This window comes from Marmota flaviventris, chromosome 5 (genome assembly GCF_047511675.1).
Source record: "Marmota flaviventris isolate mMarFla1 chromosome 5, mMarFla1.hap1, whole genome shotgun sequence".
NCBI classification, from domain to species: domain Eukaryota; kingdom Metazoa; phylum Chordata; class Mammalia; order Rodentia; family Sciuridae; genus Marmota; species Marmota flaviventris.
In genome coordinates this window covers 82,427,798-82,453,431 of record NC_092502.1, presented here as the reverse complement: position 1 = coordinate 82,453,431, position 25,634 = coordinate 82,427,798, and the positions used below count along the sequence as shown (strand labels likewise).

The following is a 25,634-nucleotide window of genomic DNA, read 5'->3' as shown; positions in this document are numbered from 1 at the left end:
GTTAGAGTGGAAATAGGCAGAAAATCTCAAGTACTCCAGAGTCTAGAATCAAAGCAGTGAGTGAACAGATGAGCAGAGAGGTGGGTGACAGAGGAAATCCATTAAGACACAAAGTTAGACAGTCAGAGATTTTGAGGGACTTGGAAATTCTGCTTTCTGGTATAGAAAACAGGAAAGAATTTGCTAATCCCAAATCCAGACCAGGGCAGTCAGTGGAGTAGAGTAACAAAGTGAGAAAAAGGAAGGGCAAAGCTTACAAACTTACTTTGGCAACAATGGTAGAAACTCACACTATGTTTAGCTAGGGCAAGGACTACAAGGACACTTTGTGAGATGTGCACAGATTATCTCAAATTGCTGGTGAAACCTGTGCCATGTAGTCATTTTGAAGAGACCACACCTAAACAACTTCACTAGAAGCAATTATATTTAATCAGTTTTATCCCATCTACAGACAGCATCAAACACTACCATAGGGTGTACCACTGAAATGGGCTGTCTGAGCAATATGTGTAGAAGGATCACTCATAGCTGCAGGTTGCCATTTTCCCTCCCTTCACTTACAAGGGCATAGGGGTGCAGTAGAACAGAGAGCAATTCACTCTCAGGGAGTGTAGCACCTTGGGAGCAGCAACAGCCCCAGTAGTTAGCCATAATTGTACAAGCCACAGTAGATGGCAGAAGCTGCCTGTGCCACAGCAGTACTATGTGCACCACAGAAATGGCCTAAAGATGTATGCCTTAGAGGTGCTAGCCTCTGTCCAGTGTACTCAGAGGAGGGCCAACAATGGTGTGCCCTGACAGGTGGGAGAAGTCCACCTCCAACCCCTGTGTCCTGGTAGTGGCCCATGCATCACAGAAGTGGCCTGCAGATGAACATCCCATAGACATGGCTACTGCCAAGAGCACTCATAAGTGAGCTTGCCATTGTGCATTCCACAGAAGCTGGCAGAAGTCACACATACCCAGGCAGCCCACAGCTACATGCCCCTCAGACACCAGCCACCTTTGAACACTCCCAGATGCATGCCCACCAATGCACCTGCCCCCACCAGAGGCGGACACCCCACACCTCCCAGAGGCAACTGAGAGCCACTACCACTGACTACCACATCTCTGTTATATTCACATACTCTGAAATCTACTCAGGCAAGTTCACACCTGAACTGACAGCTCTGGGAAGAAGAAACATTTCTACATGAAGTGATACCACAAGACGGCATATCCAACCAGGGAGAGACCTGGCTGCTAGGCCACAGAAAATTAGGAGTTACTCCCTCTGATGCATTCCCACCAGAAAGCTATTTGGTGCACAGACACACCAAAGAATGGAGGGAGCCTCCTAGATTTGCGTCAGAAGTGTGTTGATTAGGTTATTACTTCCCAGTCCACAGAAACTTAGAGGTAAAGCTGAGGTGTGGGCAATTACAAAGGCTCCCAAACCTCATGAAATCCAAACCAGAAAGGACCAACAAGTCTCTTCATCTCAAATAGCTCAGCACAGAATAACTTACATATCTTTAGAATTTGTGTTTGATATTACAGTTATTACTTTCAGTATTGATTTAATACATTTATCCTTATTATTTCATTTTATATCCCTTAATCCTATTCTATGTGTTTCTTTTAATGTTTTGAAGCATTAATTGAAATTATTCCTTCTTTTTTCATATTTTTCCTTTGTCTGTTTTCTTTTTACAGCAGCTGGTCCTCTTTATACCCCCCGTTTTTTTTCTCCCTTTTCATGCCCTATATAGTATAATAATATATTTTTTTCTTTAATACCTAATTTATCAGCTGGTTTTAGAGCATGATTCCCATTTTCCAGTTAGATTAGTAAAGTCAAGAAGAATATTTTCAGGAAGTTTTTTAAGTCTGTTAGTATATAGCTTCATTCTGAAGTGGTTGCAGTTACTAGAGATTATTAGATATCACAGTGGTGCTAAAGACTGAACATCACAGCATAATCATGTTGAGAAGTACTGACACTTAGATATATACCGAGGCCAGGGCATGTAGCAAAAACGAAAGGAGCTCACTAAAAAGTCCCTTGTTTGACAGTAGAAGAGATTAAAACATATAATACTTCCAGTGCACATACAAAAATTGACATGGAGATAAATACACGTTATATGAGAAAATAAGGTGTACTCAAAAGTTCATAACTCTCCAACACTTGATCACATAAATGTCAAAGTGGAGGAAATGATGGGTAAAGAATTTTAAAAGTTAATTGTTAAAAAGATTAATTAATTGAAGAAAGATCTAAGGAATGAACTGAGGGAGAAAATGCAGGATATGAAAATGCATTTCAAAAGGTGAGATTCTGAAAAATTACCAAAAGAAATCCTGGAAACCAAAAAAAAAAATCAAAATTTCCTTTGTTATATTGTTCTTGATAGGGTTGTCTATCAAATTTATGGTAGATTTACAAAACAGAAAGAAAGTGTTTGCTATGTATTTAATTATCTGGAGGGCACTGTGTAAAATGTGTGTCATTTTTTTTTTCTTAAAGGTTAAAATGAATCACTGGTGAGGCTATTTTACATTTGGGTTGACTATAAAAGAAGCTCTGTAATGATGGATGTCACCTCACTAAAAATTTAACATCATTTATACTTTCTATTTTCTTAAATTGTGTTTCTATGTAAGTTTTCCATTCCCCTGATACTATTAGACTCACACATGAAATATTTTTCAAAGATGGTCTTATTCTTCTAACATCTGTAGTGTGCATTACCATCTAATCTTCTCACTTATTTTATGCTGTATGTGTTTCTTGCTCAATTTTATTAATGCTTTGTCAATTTTATTAATCTTTTCAAAGAAGTAACTTTTATTCTTATTTTTTTCTAGTGTTTGGAAGCTTTGTATGTCTTCTACTTTGGTTCTTATGGTACTATTTTCTTCCATTGTTCCCTTCCTTTTTTTCTTTCCACAGAAGATTCTGTGTTATTATTAAAATAACGCAAGACAGACAGAAGCACTTCCTTGTCAATCTGACCATAACCTGAGGTCTGACCCCATTGTAACCACTATTATTAACATTCATTGTGATTACACAAAAGATTCCTTTTGTTTTCACACAACATTTAACAAAGTTGTGCAACCACACTGAGTGTAAAAAAGAAAAGAAAAGAAATTTACAGTCACTATGTGCAGTGACTAGGAGATCCATCAGAACTTTAGTTGATTTGCTTAGAGTAAATTAATTAAATTTCAATGTATCTTATGGTCATTTCAACCATTGATCTATTATAAGATAGTAATAAACTATCTCAGAGTTTTATGCCATGTATCCTGTGTGCTACAAGTATTCATTGATCCTCTTAGGAAGATTTCCATAAAATAAACAAACTCCTATGTGAAGTCATAGATTACACATTGAATAGAATTTAGATTCTTACTGCACCTGAAAAGAAGGGGCACCCATCTTATAGGTGGTTCTTTAGAAAATTTCAATGTACTTTTCTTGTGGCTTTAGTACACTGATGTTAATTGGTATTTCTATTTTAAAAGCTTCTGATACTCCAAATGATATCAGAACTCATTAATTGCTACTCAAAGTGCCTTCCTTGTGTATTTCTATGAAAAACAACTTAAAATAACTAAAAAGGTAAGTTGCAGATTTTCATACTAACTAAAATGCAGCAAGAGTAGGAAGACATGAAATATATTAATTTAATAGTTTCTATGTTCAATTAAAAATGGTAAGAGGAACATGAGGTTTGAGGAAATTGACAACCTACTGAATTCAGGGGTTGCTCCTTACAGCCCTGGTTATTTGAGACACAGTGACAAGACTAAATGTAGTTCACCAACTGATGGCACTTTATATGCTATCTTGGACATTGCCAAAGCCTGCTTTTGGATCCCACTCCTACCCGAAGATAAAGATCAATTATCATTCATGCTATAAGGCCTCAAATACATGTTTCAGTACACCCTCAGAGGTACCTAAACTGTCTGTAGCCATTTGCTACAAGGGAGCAGGTCAGATTTAGTCTGAGTACCCCTATATGCTGGTTTGGACCTTACACTAACAGATTGGTTGGCTAGAGGATCAGAAGCCTCAGACTCAATAACACTGACTTAATTATTTTTACACCTTTACTAGAAAAGGTAACTGATAATGTTCAACAAAATCTGTGTAGAGCAGTGACTTGAATCTCTCTGATTGCCTCGAGGCTGCTTTGAACTGGGAACTTCCTATGCAAAGGTGCAGGTCAAGATGGCCCAGTTGCAATGGTGACACCCAGCCTGGGGAGGCTCTGTGCAAAGGTGCACAGATGTTATCACTCTGGACCTTGAGCTCAGACACCAACTTTTGGGGATGGAGAATTCTGAACATAACAAGATAAATAATCCTAACGTCTTGCCAGTCCTATGCCCTTCAGATTGCCTGCTTTGCTGAAACTTTCCCCAAAATAGCCTTTTGATGAAACCTATATAATAAATTTGCCAAGCTAGCTCTGGGGCATTATACCTTTATCAAAGGATACTGTCCCACCTGACCCCAGCTTTCTTTCTAAATGTTTATCTGTTTGTCTTCTCTCAATCCCCCATTGCCCCCTTGCCAGTGATTTCCTGAATTAATGGCCTCAGCTGAGAGATGGAGCTGTGGCAAAAATCCACAAGGCTTCTCATCATATTTTTTCAAAGACTATCCTGAAAGATTCACAATATTCTATCTCTCTGGAAGTCAAGAAGAAACTGATGTTTTTTCTTTTCTCCAAACAAAAGGTTGAGAGCATTTTTTCAGGCGCTAGAAATTAAGAGATTTTAGATGTCTTACTTTAGCATTCCACTTGGTCTTTTATTACCTAACCAACAGTGTGTATAACCCACAAATCTACATTAAAGCCAATCAACAAGCTATAGCATACTATCTACACTGAGGTGCTACAAGTCAAATGAACCCTTTGAGCTACAAGTCCTAATGACTGATGATATTGTGAAGAGGGAAGGAGAGGAAGTTTCCACTTGATGTTTAGGACTAACTGACACTCTAAAACAGTTATTCTGTAAAACAACTATTAACTTACTGGCCTCCTGTTGAAACTGAAGCCTTGAAATCTAGAAACCCAATAGCTCTGGGGACTAATATTCTCATTTGGGATAGACCAAATCAGACTCAAAATTATTTGACAATATTTACTTGCCCAATGAAAATTATTTAATCAAGAACACAGGGGTAGTCATAAGAGATGATCTAGCATTCAAATAAACACACAAGTAGATCATGTAGTCTCAGAAGTCCATGGAAATCTCTTTGAAAGGAAGTTGCCCTTGCTTACCAAGGGGAATTATTGTCATAGGATTTAATGACACAATATTTGTATTAATTCTTAGAGAAATTATCTTACAATTAGAGTTATCCAATTAGAAAAGGTGGTACAAAATTTGTCTTTGATTTTATTTGAAATAATCAATGACGCCATCTCAGCCCTGGAAAGCACTCTGGTAAACCTCACTCACTGATCAACATTACAAATTACAGAATTACCCAAAACTTCTTCATTGTAGGCCAACATGGAATGTGCTATTGTTAATGTATTTTGTTATACTTGAACCAGCACCTCAGGCTACATGAAAAGGTTAATAATAGAATATTAAGGGGAAGCCTAGTGCTAAAGGATTTGTTCAGCTGACTGGGTCCAGAGTCTTGAAGGTCAATGGATGAGGTCAATATAGTAGGTGGTCTCATTCTATGTCTTTGAAACTGTTAGGTTGAATTAAATACTATAAGAAACAAATTGAATGTATTTAGTTCCAATTTCTGTTGGTTAGGTTAATCAAATCAATAATGTGGTATACTCATGGAAAAATTTTTCATAATGGCCATGGAAACAGAGTTGCATCATGTTTAGGCTTTTTGGAAAATATGTAATTCAACAATGCTAGTCTTTTAATAGAAAAATCTACTGAAATTTTTAATTTAAAAAAGTTTTTTCCACAGGTTAAAATTTGCTTTTTATTTAGCCAATATTTTATGTCTTTTTTCTTTCTTTTCTAGTTTTGATTTTAACCAAATTTTAATAACAAATACCTTGTTATTTTTCTTTTATTTGTTACACTAAAAGTTATAGCCTGAAACAACTGATTATCTTTACCACTTTCCCATTATTTCTAGACCCTTATAACAATGAATTCCATTAGCAATCTCTTTTGGAGAGCCAAATTCTCAATAACGAGTAAAATTTATGATGTATACAATAGTGATTGTTCTTTAATGTTGAAACATAGAACAACATTGATAAATGAGCATATATCAACAAACCTATTATTACATTGGTTAAAAGGTAAGAAATTAAAGGACACTTCATATTTGTTAATATGGTAATGCAAAAAGTGATGTATTCATAGAATAGAATCCCATAGCACAATTGAGATGCATTAAATAGCTACAGATCAACATGATTCTGAAGAACATAATTTCTGATGAAAAAAGTAGAAGAGTTTGTATAAATTATATACAAATTTTAGAAATATATTGAATATATATTTTCTGACAAGCAGAAAATGTGAGCAAACATGTATAAAAGTACACACTGTAACTTTAATAGAGTGGTTATCTAAGGGAAAGGAGCAGGAGAAATGGATTAGACAGTGATGTAATGATGTCCTTAAAATTTGATGTGTTAAAAATTATTGGTGATAGCAAAGAATTCAAATTCTTAAATTTTGGCAAATGGTGCTTTTGCAACATTTGCATACATTGCTCTTTTTATTTTCTAATTACATTAAATATTTCATATATGTATATATATACACACACATATATATATGTAAAGTTCATATAATTTTTTTTAAATCAGCACAGTGAGAAGGAAAATTTACCTGTAAGTGTTGCTGCCATCCTGGGTGTTATTATGAACTGATTTTCTAAATATATAGGTATAAATTCAGAAGCTCCAATCAAAACTAAGAATTCTGAGGCTTTGGACACAGCTTTGCATAAAAACACTGGATTCTTCAGTAGGATCTGAAGTAGAAATAAGTTATATAGTAATTATTACATTTTGTTAGTTAAGACAAACAGATATGCCCATGTATGTTAAAGATCTATAAAAATTTACCTCCCTCAATATAAAGGGAAATAGATATATGTAATTATCAAAAATATATATATGCGGGCTGGGATGTAGCTCAATGGTAAAGCGTCTGCCTTGCATTCGCAAAGCCCTGGGTTCAACCTCCAGTTCCAAAAAAGACAGAAAAAGAACCCCACCAAAAAAAAAGATTAATATATATATACATACATATATGTAATTATACAATGTACAATTAACCCATATACCCATTCTATAAAATGTACACTTTCATTTTTATGTGTTCTCCATACCACCTCTAAGTTTTATTTATGGGCCTAGTAGCTAGTTGCAAAGATTTGGGAAAAACTCTGCTCACTGATATATTTTGCATATTTGTCTAGTTCAGCTTCTGAGTACTATCTTAATTGGGATAGTGTGATATCACTATATTTATCCATCCCCATAAGACTGAATATTTATATTGCCTTTAATTTCCTACTCTAATAAGTGTGGCTATCTTAAAAACTCCTGTGCATGTACTTTTAGTGTAGTACCTGATGGAGGGAATATCTTTGGAATTATGTATCCTTGAATGGAGTTACTAGGATATTAGGACTTAGAATAAATACTTCATTTCTCTAATATCCAGATCATTCTGCCGAGGTATCTGTTTGCGTTAGCATTTCAGTATAAACAAGATCCAATTTCTTCATGTATCAACTTACACTATCCAAAATTTTTAGAGCAATGTTTTGGGTTCTGCATGTCCTTCCAGAACTATTCTATCACTAACAGTCATTGATCTTGGAAAGGCCTATGACTGTCTCAACCAGGTAAACAAGGCTACATGACTTCTGACTTGGTCATAAATTTTGTGTAGATTTTCCAAGAATTCCATATTCATTCTAGAAAATCTCTTGGATTTAGTTTTCTATTACTAATCTATTAATGTTGTCTAGTTTTCTTCTTAGAACAGAAATCTTCAACTTGATATTATTTAATCTGTAAAATTTGAATGTACATTTTACATTATTTAAATCTTGTCTAACAAATATTTTCGCACTTCTATGCTATAAAATAGTCTTTCTTTTTTAATATTGCTTTTTTTAATCTAAGGTATTTAATATGAGGGAGACCAGGTTTCATGGTATACACCTATAATCCCAACAACTTGGAAAGCTGAGGTAAGAGGTTTGCAAGTTCAAAGCCAGCCTCAGAAACTTAGTGATGGTTTTAGCAACTTAGATCTTATCTCAAAAAAAAATTAAAGAAACCTGAGGATGTGGCCCAGTTATTAAATATCCCATTACAAAAAAACAAAAACAAAAGCATTCTTTTAAAAAGGAAAAAAAACTTAAAACACTTATGCTCAAATTTTAAGTGCACTTTAATGATTGTATTTTATTTTTTTTAAAAATGAAAGAGGTTGTGACTAATTGTTGGCTTCTGTATTGTTAAAATAGGTACATGTAGTGTTCTGATGAAATTAAAATTTGATAAAATCTTCATGAAATATCATCAATTATAGAAATTATTTATGGTTTGACAAAATAACACTTGGCAAATAGAAACAAGTTAAAATGTTCTTATTTTATAAAACTATAGCCATTTATCTTAGGAAGAACTAGACTAATATAAAAATTAAAACAAATATATATATATGTATATGTGTTAAATATGTGTGTGTGTGTGTGTGTGTATGAACACATTCTACTAAAATAGTGTTGTCCTAAAAAACATTGTGTGTGTGTGTGTGCGTGTGTGTGTGCACATGTGTGTGTGTGTGTTTTTTTTTTTTTTTTTTTTTCTGGAGCATTAAGGAGACAGTCATTTTGCCTAGAAAAATAAGACAAGAAGTGAAAAAGGGATTTTTGTTTGTTTTGGAATGAAGAAAGAGAGAAGGACAGTTTAAATAAATAGATTAGCATGCACAAATAAGCAGTATGATAACATACTTGATATGATCAGGACCAAGAAAGTGATTAGAATGTGGAGAACATAGGAATAAAATCTGAAAAAAAATTAGGTAAGAAAAATCAGTTAATGTTTATTATGAAGGGAGAATAAAACTACCAATGAGCACTACAAAGAATACTCAAAGATATACTGCACACAGAAGATCCCAAAACTAATCCCAAAGCTCCCAAATATATGAAGATCAATAATAATCAACTGCATTAGAATCAGGACAGAATTGAATAAAGCAAAAAAATCAAAATGGCAGGAAACCACAAACACATATTCATAATAACACTGAATGTAAGTGATCTCAACTCCCCAATTAAAAGATACAGATTAGCAGAATGGGTCAAAAGCAAGATCTAATTAAAAACCATTTTCAAGAGACTCATCTCATAGGCAAAGACACTCATAAGCTGAAGGTAAAAGGATGGGAAAAAATAGTCCAGGCAAAAGGAGTTCAAAAATAAAGCAGAAGAAACTCATATGTAACTAAGAAGATTTCAAGCAAAAAAAAAAAAATATTCAGAAGAAGAAAAGAAGGCCGCTGCCTCCTGGTAAAGAGATCCATCCAACAAAAGAAGATATAATGATAGTAATTACATATGCCATGGATGTCAGTGTGTACTATTGTATAAAAAAATACTCCTTGATACTACATCTCAGAGATATCTTACTACAATAATATTAACTGATTTAAATGTACCTTTATCACCAATAGGTCATCAAAACATAAAAGCAATATAGATATTTTTAACCTAAATAATACTATAAATCAAATAGTCCTAATAAAAACTTGAGAATATGTCACCCCAAACAGCTGAATTTACCTTCTTAGCAGCTTATGAAACATTTTCCACAATGGATAATATTCTAGGTCACAATATAAATCTTAGAAAATACAAAAAATAAGAGAGAGAGAGAGAGATTTAATGCCCATGCATTCTATCAGATGATAATTGAATGAAACTAGAAATCAACAAGAAAAAGAATGGAAACCACATAAACACATAGAGATTGAAAAACACTCTTTTAAATGAAGAATGGACCAAAGAAGAAATGAGAGAAGAAATCAAATTCTTAGAAACAAGTGAGAATGGAGATACAACATATCAAAATCTCTGGGACAGTATGAACACAGTTTTAAGAGGAAAATTGATAACATTGAGTGTCATCATTTAAAAAAAAATAAAAAGATTCCAAATAAGTAAGTTTATGTTCCATCTCCAGACCTTAAAAAGAAAGAACTAACTATAAAATAAGCAAAATACATAAAATAATAAAGATCATAGCCAAAATTAATAAAATCGAGAATAAAATAACAATACACAGGATCAATACAACAAAGACTTGGCTCTTTGGAAGATAAACAAGATTAATAGACTCTTAGCCAAACTAACAAAAATAAATATAGAGGACCCAAATAAACAAAATTAGAGATGGAAAGGAAAATATCACCACAGACACTACTGAAATCAGAGAATCATTAGAAACTATTTTGAAAATTTATACTCCAATAAACTGGAAATCTAAAATACACTGACAAATTTCTAGACACATATAATCTGCTTAAATTGAATCAGAAAGATAGAGAAAACATAAACCGACCAATATCAAAATAACAAATTTGAAGCAACAATTAAAAGCCTTTCAACAAATAAAAGTCCAGGACAAGATGGATTCTTATCTGAGTTCTACCAGACGTTTAAAGAACTAACACCAGTCTTTCTCAAATTATTCTATGAAACTGAAAGGGAAAGAACACTCCCAAGTGCATTCTATAAAGTCAGTATAACCCTGATTCCAAAACCATACAAAGACACATCAAGGAAATAAAACTACAGACCAATATTCCTGATAAATATCAATGCAAAAATCCTTAATGAAATACTACAAACCATAGTAAAAAACACATCAAGAAGATAAAACACCATAATCAAGTGGGCTTCATCCCTGGGATACAAGGTTGGTTTAACATACAAAAATCAATAAATGGAATTCACCAATTAAATATAATTAAGAATAAGAATCAGTTGATCATCCCAATAAAGAAAAGTCCTTTGACAAAATCTGGCATCCATTCATGTTAAGAATTCTAGAGAAACTGGTGATAGAAGAAATTACCTCAATATTTTAAATACTATATGTGACAAACCGAAAACTAATATCATACTAAACAGAGAAAAACTGAAAGCATTTCCTTTAAAATCAGAAACAAGACAAGGATATTCACTCTCATCATTTCTATTTAATATAGGCCCTTGAAACTCTAGCCAGAGGAATAAAGCAAGAGAAGAAAATTAAAGTGATACAAATAGGAAAAGAAAACATCAAATTACTTTTATTTTTTGATGACATGATCCTATATCAAGAAGACCCAAAAAAGTTCCACCAGAAGATTTCTAGAGCTAACAAATGAATTCATAAAGGTATAGAAGATCACCACTCATAAATCAATAGCTTTTTTATACTCCAAAAGTGACTCATCTGAGAAATAAATGAGGAAAACCATCCTTTTCACAATAATCTCAAAAAATACAGTAAAATAAAATAAAATACCTTGGAATTAATCTAACCAATGAAGTGAAAAACTTCTACAATGAAAACTACAGAACACTGAAGAAAGAAATTACAGAAAACATTTAAGATAGAAAGACCTCCCATGAACTTGGATAGGCAGAATTAATAACATGTCCATGCAACCAAAAGCAATATATAGATTTAGTGTAATCCCCATGAAAATACCAAAAGCATTCTTCACATAACTAGAAGAAACAGTCCATAAATCATTTGAAAGAATAGAGACATAGAATAGCCAAAGCAGTTCTAAGCAAGAAAAGTGATGTAGGAGACATCATAATACCCAATCGTAAATTACACTACAGAGTTATAGTAACAAAAACAACATGGTATTAGCATCAAAATAGACACGAATACTAATAGAATAGAGGAGAAGACACAGAAACAAACCCACATACTTAAGTCATCTGATACTTGAAAATCGTGCCAAAAACATATGTTGGAAAGGAGATAGCCTTTTAAACACATGGTGCTGAGAAAACTGAATATCCAGATGTAGAAAAATGAAAATAAGTCCCTATCTCTCACCCTGCACAAAAGTTAAAACAAAATGGATTGAAGACTTAAAATTTAGACTATAAAACTTGCAACTTCTAGAAGAAAACATAAGGTCAACTCTTCATCATATGGTGTTGGTACTGACTTCTTCAATAAGATGCCTAAAGCTCAAGAAATAAAACAATGAATCAATAAGTGGAATGTTATCAAATTTAAAAAGTTTGTGCAGCAAAGGAAATTGATTAAAAGTGGGAAAAGAGAGCCTATAGAATGGAAAAAAAAATATTTGCTAGTTGCTCCTCTGATAGGGGATTAATATCCAGAATACATAGAGAACTCAAAAAACTCAATGCCAAAAAAATCAATAAATAAGCAAAATAACTAATTAGAGATTTCTCAAAAGAGGAAAACAAATAGCCAAGACATATACGAAAAAAATTTCAACATCTCCAGCAATCAGAGAAATGCAAATCAAAACTACACTAAGATTTCATATCGCTCTAGTCAAAATGGCAATTACCAAGAACACAAATAAATAAATGCTGTCAAGCATTAGGGCAAAAAGTTACACTGATATATTGTTGGTGTGACACTGATATATTCCATGGGGATTACACTGAATCTATATATTGCTTTATATTGATCCACTTTGAGTTGAGTTTAATGCAGAGGTTTAATTTCATTTGGTTGGAAAGCAGTATGGAGATTCCTCAAAAAAGTAAGAAAGGAACAATCATGTGGCCCAGCTACCCCACTCCTCAGGATTTATCTAAAAGAACTAAAATCAGTATACTGTTGTGATACAGCCACTTCAATATTTATAGAAACCCAATTCACAATAGCCAAATGATAAAACCAGTCAAAATGCCCATCAATAGATGAATGGATCAAGAAAATGTGATATATATATATATATATATATATATATATATATATATATATATATATACACACACACACACAACAAAGTTTTACTCAACTATAAATAAAGAAAAATAAAATTATGGCATTTGCTGGTAAATGGGTGAAAATGTAGAGCATCATGCTACATGAAATAAGCCAGAGTCAGAAAGTCAAGGATTGAATGTGTTCTCTCATATGTGGAAAGTAGAGCAAAATAAGGGAAAGAAAGCAGGGTAGGGAGATTGGATGTCATAAATACATAGAGAAGATCAGTGAAGTAGAAAAGGAAAACAAGGAGGAGTGGGGAGGACTTGAAAGGGAAAGAAATATGGAAGAAATTTAACCAAATCATTTTATCTGCATATATAAATATGCCAAAGGGAATTTCACCTTTATTTAAAAGTAGAAAGAAAGTACCACTAGAAAATTAATAGATAATTGCTAGAGAAGCTGAACATCTTTTTACATATTTGTTAATTGATTGTATTTCCTCTTCTGTGAAGAGTCTGTTCAGTTTCTTAGCCCAATTATTGACTGGGATGCTTTTTTTGGGGGCGGGGGGGTTGGTGTTAAGTTTTTTGAGTTCTTTATATATCCTAGAAAGTAATGCTTATCTGAGGTGCATGTGGTAAAGATTTTCTCTCAGTCTGTAGGCTCTCTCTTCACATTATTGATTCTTTCACTGAGAAGAGCTTTTTAGTTTGAATCTGTCCCAATTATTGATTCCTGATTTTACTTCTTGCACTTTACAGTCTTGTTAAGGAAGGCAGAACCTAGGCCGACATGATAAAGATTTGGGACTACTTTTTCTTCTATTAGGTGCTCTATTTTCTTCTATTAGGGTCTCTATTCTAGGGCCTAAGTCCACTTTGAGTTGAGTTTAATGCAGAGGTTTAATTTCATTTTGTTATATGGCCTTCCATTTTTCCCAGAATAATTTATTGAATAAACTATCTTTTCTCCAGTGAATGTTTTTGATGCCTTTGTATAGTAAGAGATAACTGTATTTATGTGGGTTTGTCTCTGTGTTCTTCTATTCTGTACCATTGGTCTATGTGTCTGTTTTGGTGCAAATACCATGCCATTTTTGTTACTATAGCTCTGCAGTATAATTTATGGTCTGATATTGTGATGCTTCCTGCTTCACTTTTCTTGCAGGATTGCTTTGGCTCTTCTGGGTCTCCTATTTTGCCAAATGAATTTCATGACTTTTTTTTTTCTAGTTCTATGAAGACTGACATTGGGATTTTAACAGAAATTGCATTAAATCTGTATAATGCTTTGGTGTATGGGCATTTTGACAATATTAATTCTGCCTATCCAAGAGCATGGAGATGTTTCCATCTTAAGGTCTTCTTCAATTTCTTTCTTTAGTGTTCTGTAGTTTTTTGTTGTTGTTGTTGTTGTTTGTTTGTTTGAGAGAGAGATTTTTTAAAAATGTATTTTTTTAGTTTTCAGTGGACACAACATCTTTATTTATATGGTGCTGAGGATCGAACCCAGCACCCCGCGCATGCCAGGCAAGCACGCTACTGCTTAAGCCACATCCCCAGTCCCTGGTTCTGTAGATTTCATTGTACAGTTCTTTCACCACTTTTGTTAGATTGATTTCCAAGTATTTTATTATTTTAGTGGGGTAGCTTTCCAAATTACTCTTTCAGTGGATTCACCACAGATGTATAAGAACATATTTGATTTATGGGTTTTGATTTTATATCCTGCTACTTTGCTGAATTCATTTATTAGTTCTAGAAGTTTTCCAGTGGAATTTTTTGGATCTTCTAAATTTAGAATCACATCAGCAAATAGTGATAATCTAGGTTCTTCTTTACCTATTTGTATCCCTTTAGTTTCTTTCTTCTAATTGTTCTGGCTATAGTTTCAAGGACAATGTTGAATAAAAGTGGTGAAAGAGGGCATCCTTGTCTTGTTCCAGCTTTTAGAGAAAATGCTTTCAATTTTTTACATTTAGAACTATATTGGCCTTGGGTTTAGCCTTCTAGCAATTGGAGAAATACAAATCAAAACTAAGACTTCTTCTCACTCCAGTCAGAATGGCAATCATCAAGAATATAGTCAACAATAACAGTTGCTGAGGATGTGGGGGGAAAGGTACACTCATACATTACTGGTGGTACTATAAATTGGTGCAACCATTCTGGAGAGCAGTATGGAGATTCCTCTAAAAACTGGGAATGGAACCACCATTTGACCCAGTTATCCAACTCCTCAGTCTATAATGAAAGGACTTAAAATCAGCATGCTATAGTGATGCAGCCACATCAATGTTTATAGCAGCTCAATTCACATCAGCTGAACTAGGAACCAACCTAGATGCCTTTCAATAGATGAATGGATAAAGAAAATGTGGTATATATATACAATGGAATGTTACTAAGCTATAGAGAATGAAACTATGGCATTTGCTGGTAAATGAATGGAATTGAAGAATATCATTCTAAGTAAAATAAGCCAATCCCCCCCAAAACAAAAGCCAAATGTTTTGGGTTTTTTTTTTCTGATATTCAGATGCTAATTCACAATAGGGGAGGGCACTATGAAAGAATAGAGTTACTTTAGATTAGGTAGAAGAGAGTGAGAGAAGGGGAGGGGTATGAGGATAGAAAGGATAGCAGAATGAAACAGACATCATTACCTTATGTACATATATGACTCAGGAACACTGATTCTACAACATGTACAATCAGAAAAATGAGAAATCATACCCCATTTATGTATAATATATCAAAGTGCATAAATGTATTCTGTCATGTATAAATAACTAGAACAAATAAAATTTATTAAAAATAGTTAAAGAAATCAATAGATAAGTGAACACAAAGAAGAACAGTATAGTAGAGGAATTAAAATAAGGGGAGTGAAAGCAAGGCAGTGGGGAATTGAAGCCAAATTCCTTGAATGTATGATTCTGTTAAAATGAACCCAACTACAATGTATAAATGTAATGCTCTAATTTAGAGAGAGAGAGAGAGAGAGAATGAATTTTATCTACAGAATAATCTGAGATAGGACTTGATATAATATAAATGTATAATAAAATTATGCAAGTGCCTTAAAATATAAAATTATAAGAATAGAAAAGTAGAATCTCACTATTTGAAAGTTGGCATGTTTTATGCCATCATGATGACTGTATGATAGGTGTGAATGCTCCATTTCACATCATGATAAGACATTTTCCATGGAATATGGTACTTGTGGTATTATGTGTTAACTTCCAGATTTGTTCTCACTGAATTAAACATAATAAAATATAATGTTGATGACTACTTGTCATCTCATTAAATGCCATATTTATTTCTTCAGGGAAAAATAAACACAAAATCATATAAAAACAAAATTAAAAGAAATAGAATATACCTGATATCAGTTTCTCACACCAACATACTCTTGGTAATGACAGTTGAGTGCGATGGGTCCTGGTTCCCATTATATGAAAATGGAATATTTTAATAAAAAGACTCCAAAAGTTTCATCCAGACTTAAGTTGAACACTTTATGGCTACTTTCTTAAGTCCACTATTAGAAAATTGCAAAGATCAACTTAATTCATTTTTCATATAAAGTAATTTACTTTACCCCAATAGCAGCAAACAAGTCCTTAATACCAGGTCCAAATTTCTTATTTTTAAGCTTGTCACCAAACAAATGAGTCTGTTGTTTACGTTTTATAGCTTTTATTTTTGCTGTACCTATATGTTAACAAGCAACAGGATTTTATGACATGTTCAAATAAGTTAAATACATATATAACATATACATACACACACAGATAAATCCAGTTTGTAATGAAAAGGGACATGAATTATTTTTAAACAATCTAAAGTTAATCCTATTAAGTAAAAGACACATCTTCTAAAACAGTGCTGTCCTAAAGACCATTTTGTGATAATGAAAATTTTCCATATTAACACTGTCCAATACTATAACTACTAGTTATATAAATGCCTAATAAATACTTGAAATATAGTTCCAATTATCAAGTAAATTATTTTTTAATTTAATTTGTTTTAAAATTTAAATGGGCACATTTAACAAATGGCTAACATGTTTGAAAGCACAGTCATAAAACATGAAAAAAATAATATTTGATGTTTCTAAAAACATGTTGTGCCCATGAAATGCACAATCAAGAATCAGATTTCTCTGATGTTACAGGTTTTTTAGTCCTTCCACATCATTTTACTAGTAATTTAATCTTAAAAACATTCTATGACATAGTGCATATATTGAATCATGCTAGGTAAACAGATCTATATATACTTCATGTTTAAAATTATGAACTCTAGACATTAAACATTTGTAAAATGAAATAATGAGAAGTAAAAATATTTATTACTCAAATTGTGGTAGACAAATAAAATATTTGGCTGTAGGGTTGTTTCATTTGTTCAAAAAATACTATCACAAGACACTATATCTCAATGGAGAGACCACTACCAGTAGGAGATGTAGCTCAGCCATGCTCCGAACTCTTGGGAGCTAAGGGGTGGGAAGTACTAAACTTTAATTAATGAATTATATATTTACATTCACCTGGTATGTCATGTGGAAAGCATAACAATGGTATTACAGCAGACCATGCAAGAAGACCGGCAGCAAAAAAATCAATCGACCAAATAAACTGCCATTTTCTATCACTGTCATCTTCCGCAATGCTTTAATAAAGAAAATTTAATAAAAAATTAAAATGCTTTAATTTTCAGCTTTGGGCATTTTATTAAAAATAAAACCATGCACAAACACACGGAGAAAATTTTCTATTAATTTGTAATTAATTAATTTGTAATCTGTCACTATTGTTTGTTAATTTTTGTTAGCAGGGAGTAGTTGGTAGTCTCCCAATTAAATGATTCTTTTTTGATTTCCAGGATCCTAATTTTTTTCATTGTCCTACAGCAATTAGGAAGGGAAAGGTTCTTGTTTGTCCCTATTTAATTGTTTTCTCTATCAGAAACTATGCATTTAGAAGAGAATCCCTTTAATTCTCATCTGTCCTTAAAACTCATTCCTACCCCTTTAAATTTTGCACTTAGACCTTTATGATAAGCCTCCCTTTTAAGTTGCCCAATTGATTTTTTATGTAGCATTTGACCCTTTAAATCCCATGTACTTTAAAATCACTTACTTCTGCAGTCCCTTCTCTGAACTTTCATATTTGGCATGATTTTATCTTTCCAGTGGTTTGAACAAATCCTCTTTGGACCACCTGTTAGTCAATCTGTCTCTTGCTTTCCCCATGGTTTTTCTTGCTCTCTCTTTGCTTCTCACAGATCTTGCAGCGGACAGGGTGGGAATGGAATGAGAAAGATCCTGCGTGGGATTTGTTGGCTTTCTCTTGTTTCCCACAGTGATTTTGAGGTTTGAACATTTATTGTCTTCAGTTATTGCTAAAGCCATGATTTTAACGAGAATTTTCATAGTTGTGATTTTTTTTTTTTTATCATTTAGGGAGATTAGAGGAAGTTGATTGATATACAACCACCAATGTTTTCAACTCCTCATACATTCAAGACCTTCTTCAACCAGTCATTGTTGGAAAATGCTCCCCCAGTTTGGGAGGAGCTGGTGTCTCACAGGTTACTCTACTGCCGACCAAAGCCTGGTCAGTCCTAGTTCATAGAAACTTGCTTTCCATTAAATATGGAAAATGCTGACTCTCTTGTCAAGTGCTAACAATATTCCTGAATACAAATTCCAGCAAGAAATAACATGGGATTATTCAATCCTTACTTCCATTATCTTCTTTTCATCTCTATTTGAATATGCTACATCCAGGGAATTTTAACTCCAGATCACCATTGGAGTTGTATGTTCCCTTGTTGTTTATAATATTCATAATCTTTTTTTCCACTTTTGAACCCAGCTATGTACTCCAACTGTATATAGTATATTATATGTAATATGATTATTACTTTTGTGTTTGATTAGTATACCTAAAAGAATCTGGGCCATAACTTAAAAAATAATACAATGTATAAGCAAAACATGATAGGATGACTGTGTCTATCAGATAAATTTAGAAATCAAGAGATTTTTCTTCTGCCAGAACTAATTGATTGGAAAATGAAATAATATAATGACTCCATACATAAAACTGACAAAATATACAAAATGCTTAGAAATAAGGTTAATGGGATAAGTTCAGTAAAAATATAATAAAACTTTACTGAATGGCATAAAACAAAAGCAGAGATAATAGCATAACATGTCATTTTATTGCATGGAAAAGATAATTATTCCCAACTTGATACATTAATTCAATTCAAATAAAAGTGTTTTAGTTGTAGTCTGAGGTTATCGTCTTTACCTAGAAGATAATTTTGAAAGAAAAAAGTCCCTGATATTTGATTAAAAACAATAATTGGGAGTATATTCAAATACTAAATTAAAAATAAAATTTTAGAAATTACAAAAACCTGTAGTTTGACATGAAAAATTGAAAACTATATTGGGCTTACAGACTGGAGAGATAGGACGGAAACCCATATATATAATGAGGTTTAATTTCTGATAAAGGTGATTTCTAGTATCAGTTAAGAAACAGAATGGTTTATGAATATCAGTACAATTTGCCCTTTGACAGAAAAATAGAAGCCTGGACTATGTATCATGTCATATACATAAATATATAAATAAGCTGCAACTGAATATGGAATTTAAGCATAATTACAAAAGTACTGAAGAAAATATAATCAATTATTTAATGATTCTGTAAAGGAAGAACTTTTTAAGCAAGATGAAAATACTAAAACTTTATAAAAGAAAAAATAAATAGCTGAATTTGACTATGTAAGAGCTTTTAATGTTTACATAATAAAAGACTCTATACAACAAGCATAAAGACAGATTAAGGGAAAAAAAAGTTCTGTCTTTTGTCATATCTATGACTCTTGAAGAACTGTTTTATAAATTAACGAATTAATTGGACCTGGGCATTGAACCCAGGGTCACTTTATCACTAAGCTACATCGCCAGTCCTTTTTATTTTTTATTTTGAGACAGGTTCTTAGTAAGTTGTCCAGGCTGACCTCAAATTTGAGATCCTTCTGTTTTAGCCTGCTGAGTTGCTGAGATTATAAGTGTCCGTCACCATGTCTGGCTATAAAGAACTTTTATAAATCTATATAAACAATGAGCAAATATAAAGCCAAGAAAGGAAATAAGTATTAAATTAAAACTAAATTAAAAATTATAAAAAAGTATAAAATTAAAAATTTGTGTTTACTGACATACAAAAATGTAAAAATAACATATTTATGGCATCGCAAGTGATATTTTGATGCATATATACCTTGTGTAATGTTTAAATCAGGGTAAAAATATTTATCATCTCAAATGTTTATCATTTCTTTAAGGTGAATACATTCAAAATCATTTCTTCTAGTTTTTTTTGATATATGCAGTCCATTTTCATTATCTGCAGTCACCAGAATATCTAAGTCCTAGGACTTAGTATCTATTTTTCAAACTTTTGCCATCACTTCCTCTCTGCTATGTTTCCCAACTTCTGGTAACCAATATGATACACTTAATTTCTATGAGGTCGAGTTTTTATATTCCACATAAGTGCAATCATATGGTACATGTCTTTCTGGGTCTGGTTTATTTCAATAACATGATTTCTAGTTCTATTCATGTAATTGAAAATGCCAGAATTTCATCCCCTGTAAAGGCTAAATAGTATTGCATTCTATATGGTCCACATTTTCTTTATCCATTCAATAGGTGATGGGCATTTGCATTGTTTCCATTTTTTGCATATTGCAAATTGGCACTGCCATAATCATGTGAGTGCAAATGTCCCTTTGACATGCCGATTTCATTTCTTTCAGACATATACCCAGTTATGGGATTGCAGAATCACATGGTAATTATTTTTTTTGAGAAAACTCCAAGTAGTTTTCCATAATAACTATATTGATTTACATTCTGCTTTAGTCAGCTTTTTCATTGCTGTGAATAAAAGACCCAACTAGAACAATTTTGGTGGAGGAAGTTTTGGGGGGCTCATAGTTTCAAAGATCTCAGTCCATAGAAGAGGCTCCATTCCTCAGAGATCGAGGTGAGACAGGACATTATGCAGCTCATATGATGATCAGAAAGCAAAGAGAGACTCCATTCACCAGATACAAAATATATACCCCAAAAGCATGACCTCAATGATCCACCTCCTCTAAGCACACCCTACCTGCCTTCAGTTTCCACTCAATTAATCCCATTAAGGGATTAATTCACTGATTGGTTAAGGCTCTCATAAACCATCATTTCTCTTCTAAACCTCTGAGTCACATACCTGAGATTTTGGAGGACACCTCACATTCAAAACATAACATTCCACACCTGGCCCCCAAAATTCATAACCATCTCACAATGCAAAATACATTTTATCCATTTCCAAGAGTCTCTGTAGTCTCAACCATTCCAAGATTGCCCAAAAGTTCAAGCCCAAAGTCTCCTCTGAGACTCAGGGCAAACTTGTATTGGGAGTTCCTGTAAAAATCAAAGGTGATTTGCAAGTATCCAATATATGACGTACAGAGTATATATTTCCATTCACAAAAATAGGGGCATAGAGGGCTGTGGCTGTAGCTCAGTGGCAGAGCATTTGCCTCACGTGTATGAGGCACTGGGTTTGATCCTTAGCACCCCATAAAAATAAAGAAATTTAAAAAAAACATTCTTTCCATCTACAACTACAAAAAATTAAAAAACAAAAATAGGAGCATAGAAAGAAGGGATGGGACCAAAGCAAGGCTGAAATACCCTTGGGCAAACAAGTCCTGTAGTTATGTGTCCAGCATCTAGATAAGAGCTTATATACTCCACCCCTCTGGCCTTGTTGGTTTTACCCTTTCTGTTGGGTTGTCTCCAATTCCTGCAGCTTTCCTAGGACAATGTTCCACATTACTGACACTTCTTAATCTAGGGGGGTCTCTATTGCAGCTTTCAGCTTCTCCTCACATTTCCATACTTTGCCCTCTCAGGGGTTACCCACAAGGACTTCAATCCTGGGGTACTTTTTCTAGCCCCCTAAGCCTTTCTTTGAAATCTTGGTAGAAGCCTCCAGGACCCTCTAACTCCAGCATCCTGCATTCCTGCAAAACTAGTACCACATTGTGGATGCCAAGGTCTGCTGTCATCTCAAGCCTTCAGGGACCCTGGTTGCAGCAGCCTCTGAGTGTCTGGGTGGCTAAACACATTGAAAAACTTCCTAGGCCACCTTGTGCAAAAAAAAAAAAAAAAATTCCTCAAAAGAATTTTTACTTTTATTTTCTTGAATCTGAGATGGATATGATCTTGCCAATTCCTGAGATGCCCTCAAGCCATCTTTCTTAATATCTCTGGGCAAAGTCTTTTGCATTTCTTTAGTGTCAGTAATGTATTCAATGACTGCAAATTCCTTAGCCCCAGTTTTACTGAGGTTTCTGCTCCTGAATATCATAAAAAAATTGGCTAAAAGCTGCCAGCAATAGCTATGCTACCACCTGAATGCTATGCTGTCTAGAAATTTCTTCTGCCAGATTAAGAATCCATCACTTTTAAAATCAACCTCATAAAAGGTCTCAGGACACAGGAAAAAATGCAGACAACTTCTCAGCCAGAATGTAAGGCCTCTAGCTCAATTACTGATAGTATTCTCCCTTTCCTCTAAATCCTCTTGAGCTCTGTCTTCACTGTTCACAGTCCTATTGGTATTCTGGTCTTTCTGAGCTCCCACCATAATCAGCCATTAACCTCTGTTTACTATAATCCAAACATTCCCAGCTTGCACTACTACATTCCTTGGGAATTGAGGTGAGGTGGAACATGGTTATGGAAGAGTGCAAAGGAAGGCAGCTTACATGATGATCAGGAAGGAGAGAGAGAGAGAGAGAGAGAGAGAGAGAGAGAGAGAGAGAGAGAGAAAGAGAGAGAGAGAGACCCCACTCACCATATACAAAATATATACCCCAAAGGCATGTCCCCAATGACCCACCTCCTCCAGCCATATGCTACCTGCCTTTAGTTTCCACTCAATTAATCCCATCAGAGTTAACCAGTCATTTCTCCTCTAAATCTTCTTGCATTGTCCCACACATGAGCTTCTGGGGGACACCTCACATCCAAACCATAACATAAAGGTTCACTCTTCTTCACATCTTTAGCAGTTGTTATCTTTAGTCTTTTTGGTAATAACCATCTAACTTGGATGAGATGCTTTCTCATTGTGGTTTTGATTGGCATTTCCCGGATGATTAGAAATGCTGAGCAGTTTTTCATATATCTATTGGCTATTTGTAGGTCTGCTTTTAAAAATAGTCTATTTAGACATATTTGGTCTTTAGTTCTGCTTTTTGCTATTGAGTTAATTCCACATTCTAAATATTAACCACTTGCCAAATATTTATCTTGTACATATTTTTCTTATTACATAGGTTGTCTATTTACCCTATTGATTATTGCCTTTGCTGTGTAAAAGCTTCTTCATTTTATGTAAACCCATTGGTCAATTTTTGCTTTTATTTCCTGTGCTTTTGGGGTCTTTTCCTAAAAATCCTTGCCCATTCTAATATACTGAAGACTTTCCTTTTTTTTCTAGTAGTTTCATGCATTTAGGTCTTTAATTAAAATTGTTTATACACTTTGAGTTGATTTTTGTAGCTGATAAGAGGTAAGAGTCTAGGTTCATTCTTCTGCATGTGGATATCCAATTTTCTCACCACCTTTTCTGAAAACACAGTCCTTTCTCTAATGCATGTTCTTTATATCTTTGTCAAAAGTTGGCTGTAAACATGTAAGTGTATTCTAGGCTTTTTATTCTTTTCCATTTGTTTGTTTTTCAATCAATACTATAGCTTTAATTACTATAGCTTTGTAGTGTACTTAGAAGTGAAAGTAGTTTAATGCTTTGTTCTTTTTGCTCAACATTGGGACATTTGGAAATATGTTGTGCTTCTATATAAACTTAGGATTGCCTTTTAAGTTCTATGAATAATGCCATTGGTATTTGGATATGTTTTGCATTAAATCTATAGATTGCTTTGGGTAGTATGTACATTTTAACAACATTGATTTTTCTAATTCATGAACTTACAATGTATTCTCACTTATTTTTCTGAACCTCTGCAATTTCTATTGCATAATTAATATTATGTTTCATCATTTTAATCATAGAGATCTATCACTTCTTTGGTTAACTTGATTCCTAGGTATTTCTGTAGCTATTGTCTTGGCATTGCTTTCTTGATTTCTAATTCAGATAATTTGCTATTGGCATATTGCAATATTGCCAAATTTTGTGCTTTGATTGGGTACTCTGCAACTTCACTGAATTAGATCATTAGTTATAATCACTTTTTCGTGGAATCTTTGGGACAGTTCTGTCAGATCATGTCATCTGTGGACAATAGTGATTTGATTTCTTCACTTTGTACACCCTTTATTTATTCTCTTACATGACTGTTCTGACTAGAACTTGCAGTATAACATGAAATAAAACTGGTAAAATGGCATCCTTGCCTTGGTCTATATCTTAGAAATATTTCATTTTTTCCTTATATGGTATGATGTTAGTTGTTAGTCTGTTATATACAGCCTTTATTATCTTTAAGTACATTTTTCTATAGCTAATTTGATCGGAATTTTTATTATATAAAGAAATGTTGAATTTTATCAAATGCTTTTTCTGCACCTGAGAGATGATCATATGTCTTTTTTTCCTTTATTTTATCGATGTATATTTATTGATTTGGCTATATTGAACTGTGCGTATTGAGTATATTGGTTTTGGTATGTTGGATTACTATTTACATTTGTTTCAACAATTTTTAAAATTTTTTCTTCTTGATTCTCCTTGACCCATTGGTTGTTCTAGAATGAAGTATTTCCATTTATTTTTGTAGTTTACCATTTTTTTCTTGTTATTTGTTTCTAGTTTTATTGCATGGTAATTGGAAAAGATACTTGGTATGATTTCAATTTTTAAAAAATTTTGAGACTTGTTTTATGACATATCATATGATTTATAGTGGAGAATGGTCTATATGCACTTGCAAAGAGTTTGTATTTGAAGTTGTTGGATGAAATTTTCCATAGATGTCTGTTGGGTCCATTTGGTCTTGGGTGCAATTTAACTCATTTTTTTCTTCGCTGATTATCTGTCTGGATGAACTGTCTATTGTTGAGAGTGAGATGTTAAGCATTTACTACTATTATTCTATTTGAGTCTCTCCCTCTACATCTATTGATATTTGCCTTATATATCTGGATTCACTCACATTGGAGGCAAATGAATTTAGAGTTGTTATTTCCTTTATTGAATTGATTCCTCTATCATTGTAAAATGATTTTCTCTTTTTATTCTTTTTATGTAAAACCTATTTTATCTGATGTAAGTACAGCTACTCCTGCTTTCATTTCCCATTTGGCATGTAATATTTTGTTCTGTGTCTTTACCTTCAGTCTATATGTGTGTTCTCAGAGATAATTTCTTGTAAACAACACATACTTGAGTCTTTTCTCCTTCTACTTCTTCTCCTCCTTCTTCTTGACTTTGTATTATCTTATCTGTCATTTGCTGTCTTTCAATTGTCCAATTGAGTCCATTTGCATTTAGGATAACAATTGGTTAGATAAAGTCTTACTAAGATGATTTTA

General features: G+C 33.3%; 1 protein-coding gene across 1 annotated transcript in view; it reads right to left on the bottom strand.

The window, feature by feature from the left end:
* The window catches only part of Slco6a1 (solute carrier organic anion transporter family member 6A1), a 117,388-nt gene that overhangs the window by 49,271 nt on the left and 42,483 nt on the right, over positions 1-25,634 (bottom strand). Inside the window, exons 5-8 of the mRNA XM_027927691.3 lie at positions 22,674-22,700; positions 17,532-17,642; positions 16,575-16,687; positions 6,841-6,985 (exon numbers count right to left, since the gene is read on the bottom strand). Coding sequence (XP_027783492.3) covers positions 6,841-6,985; positions 16,575-16,687; positions 17,532-17,642; positions 22,674-22,700 — 396 coding nt within the window. The remainder of the gene's footprint in view (positions 1-6,840; positions 6,986-16,574; positions 16,688-17,531; positions 17,643-22,673; positions 22,701-25,634) is intronic.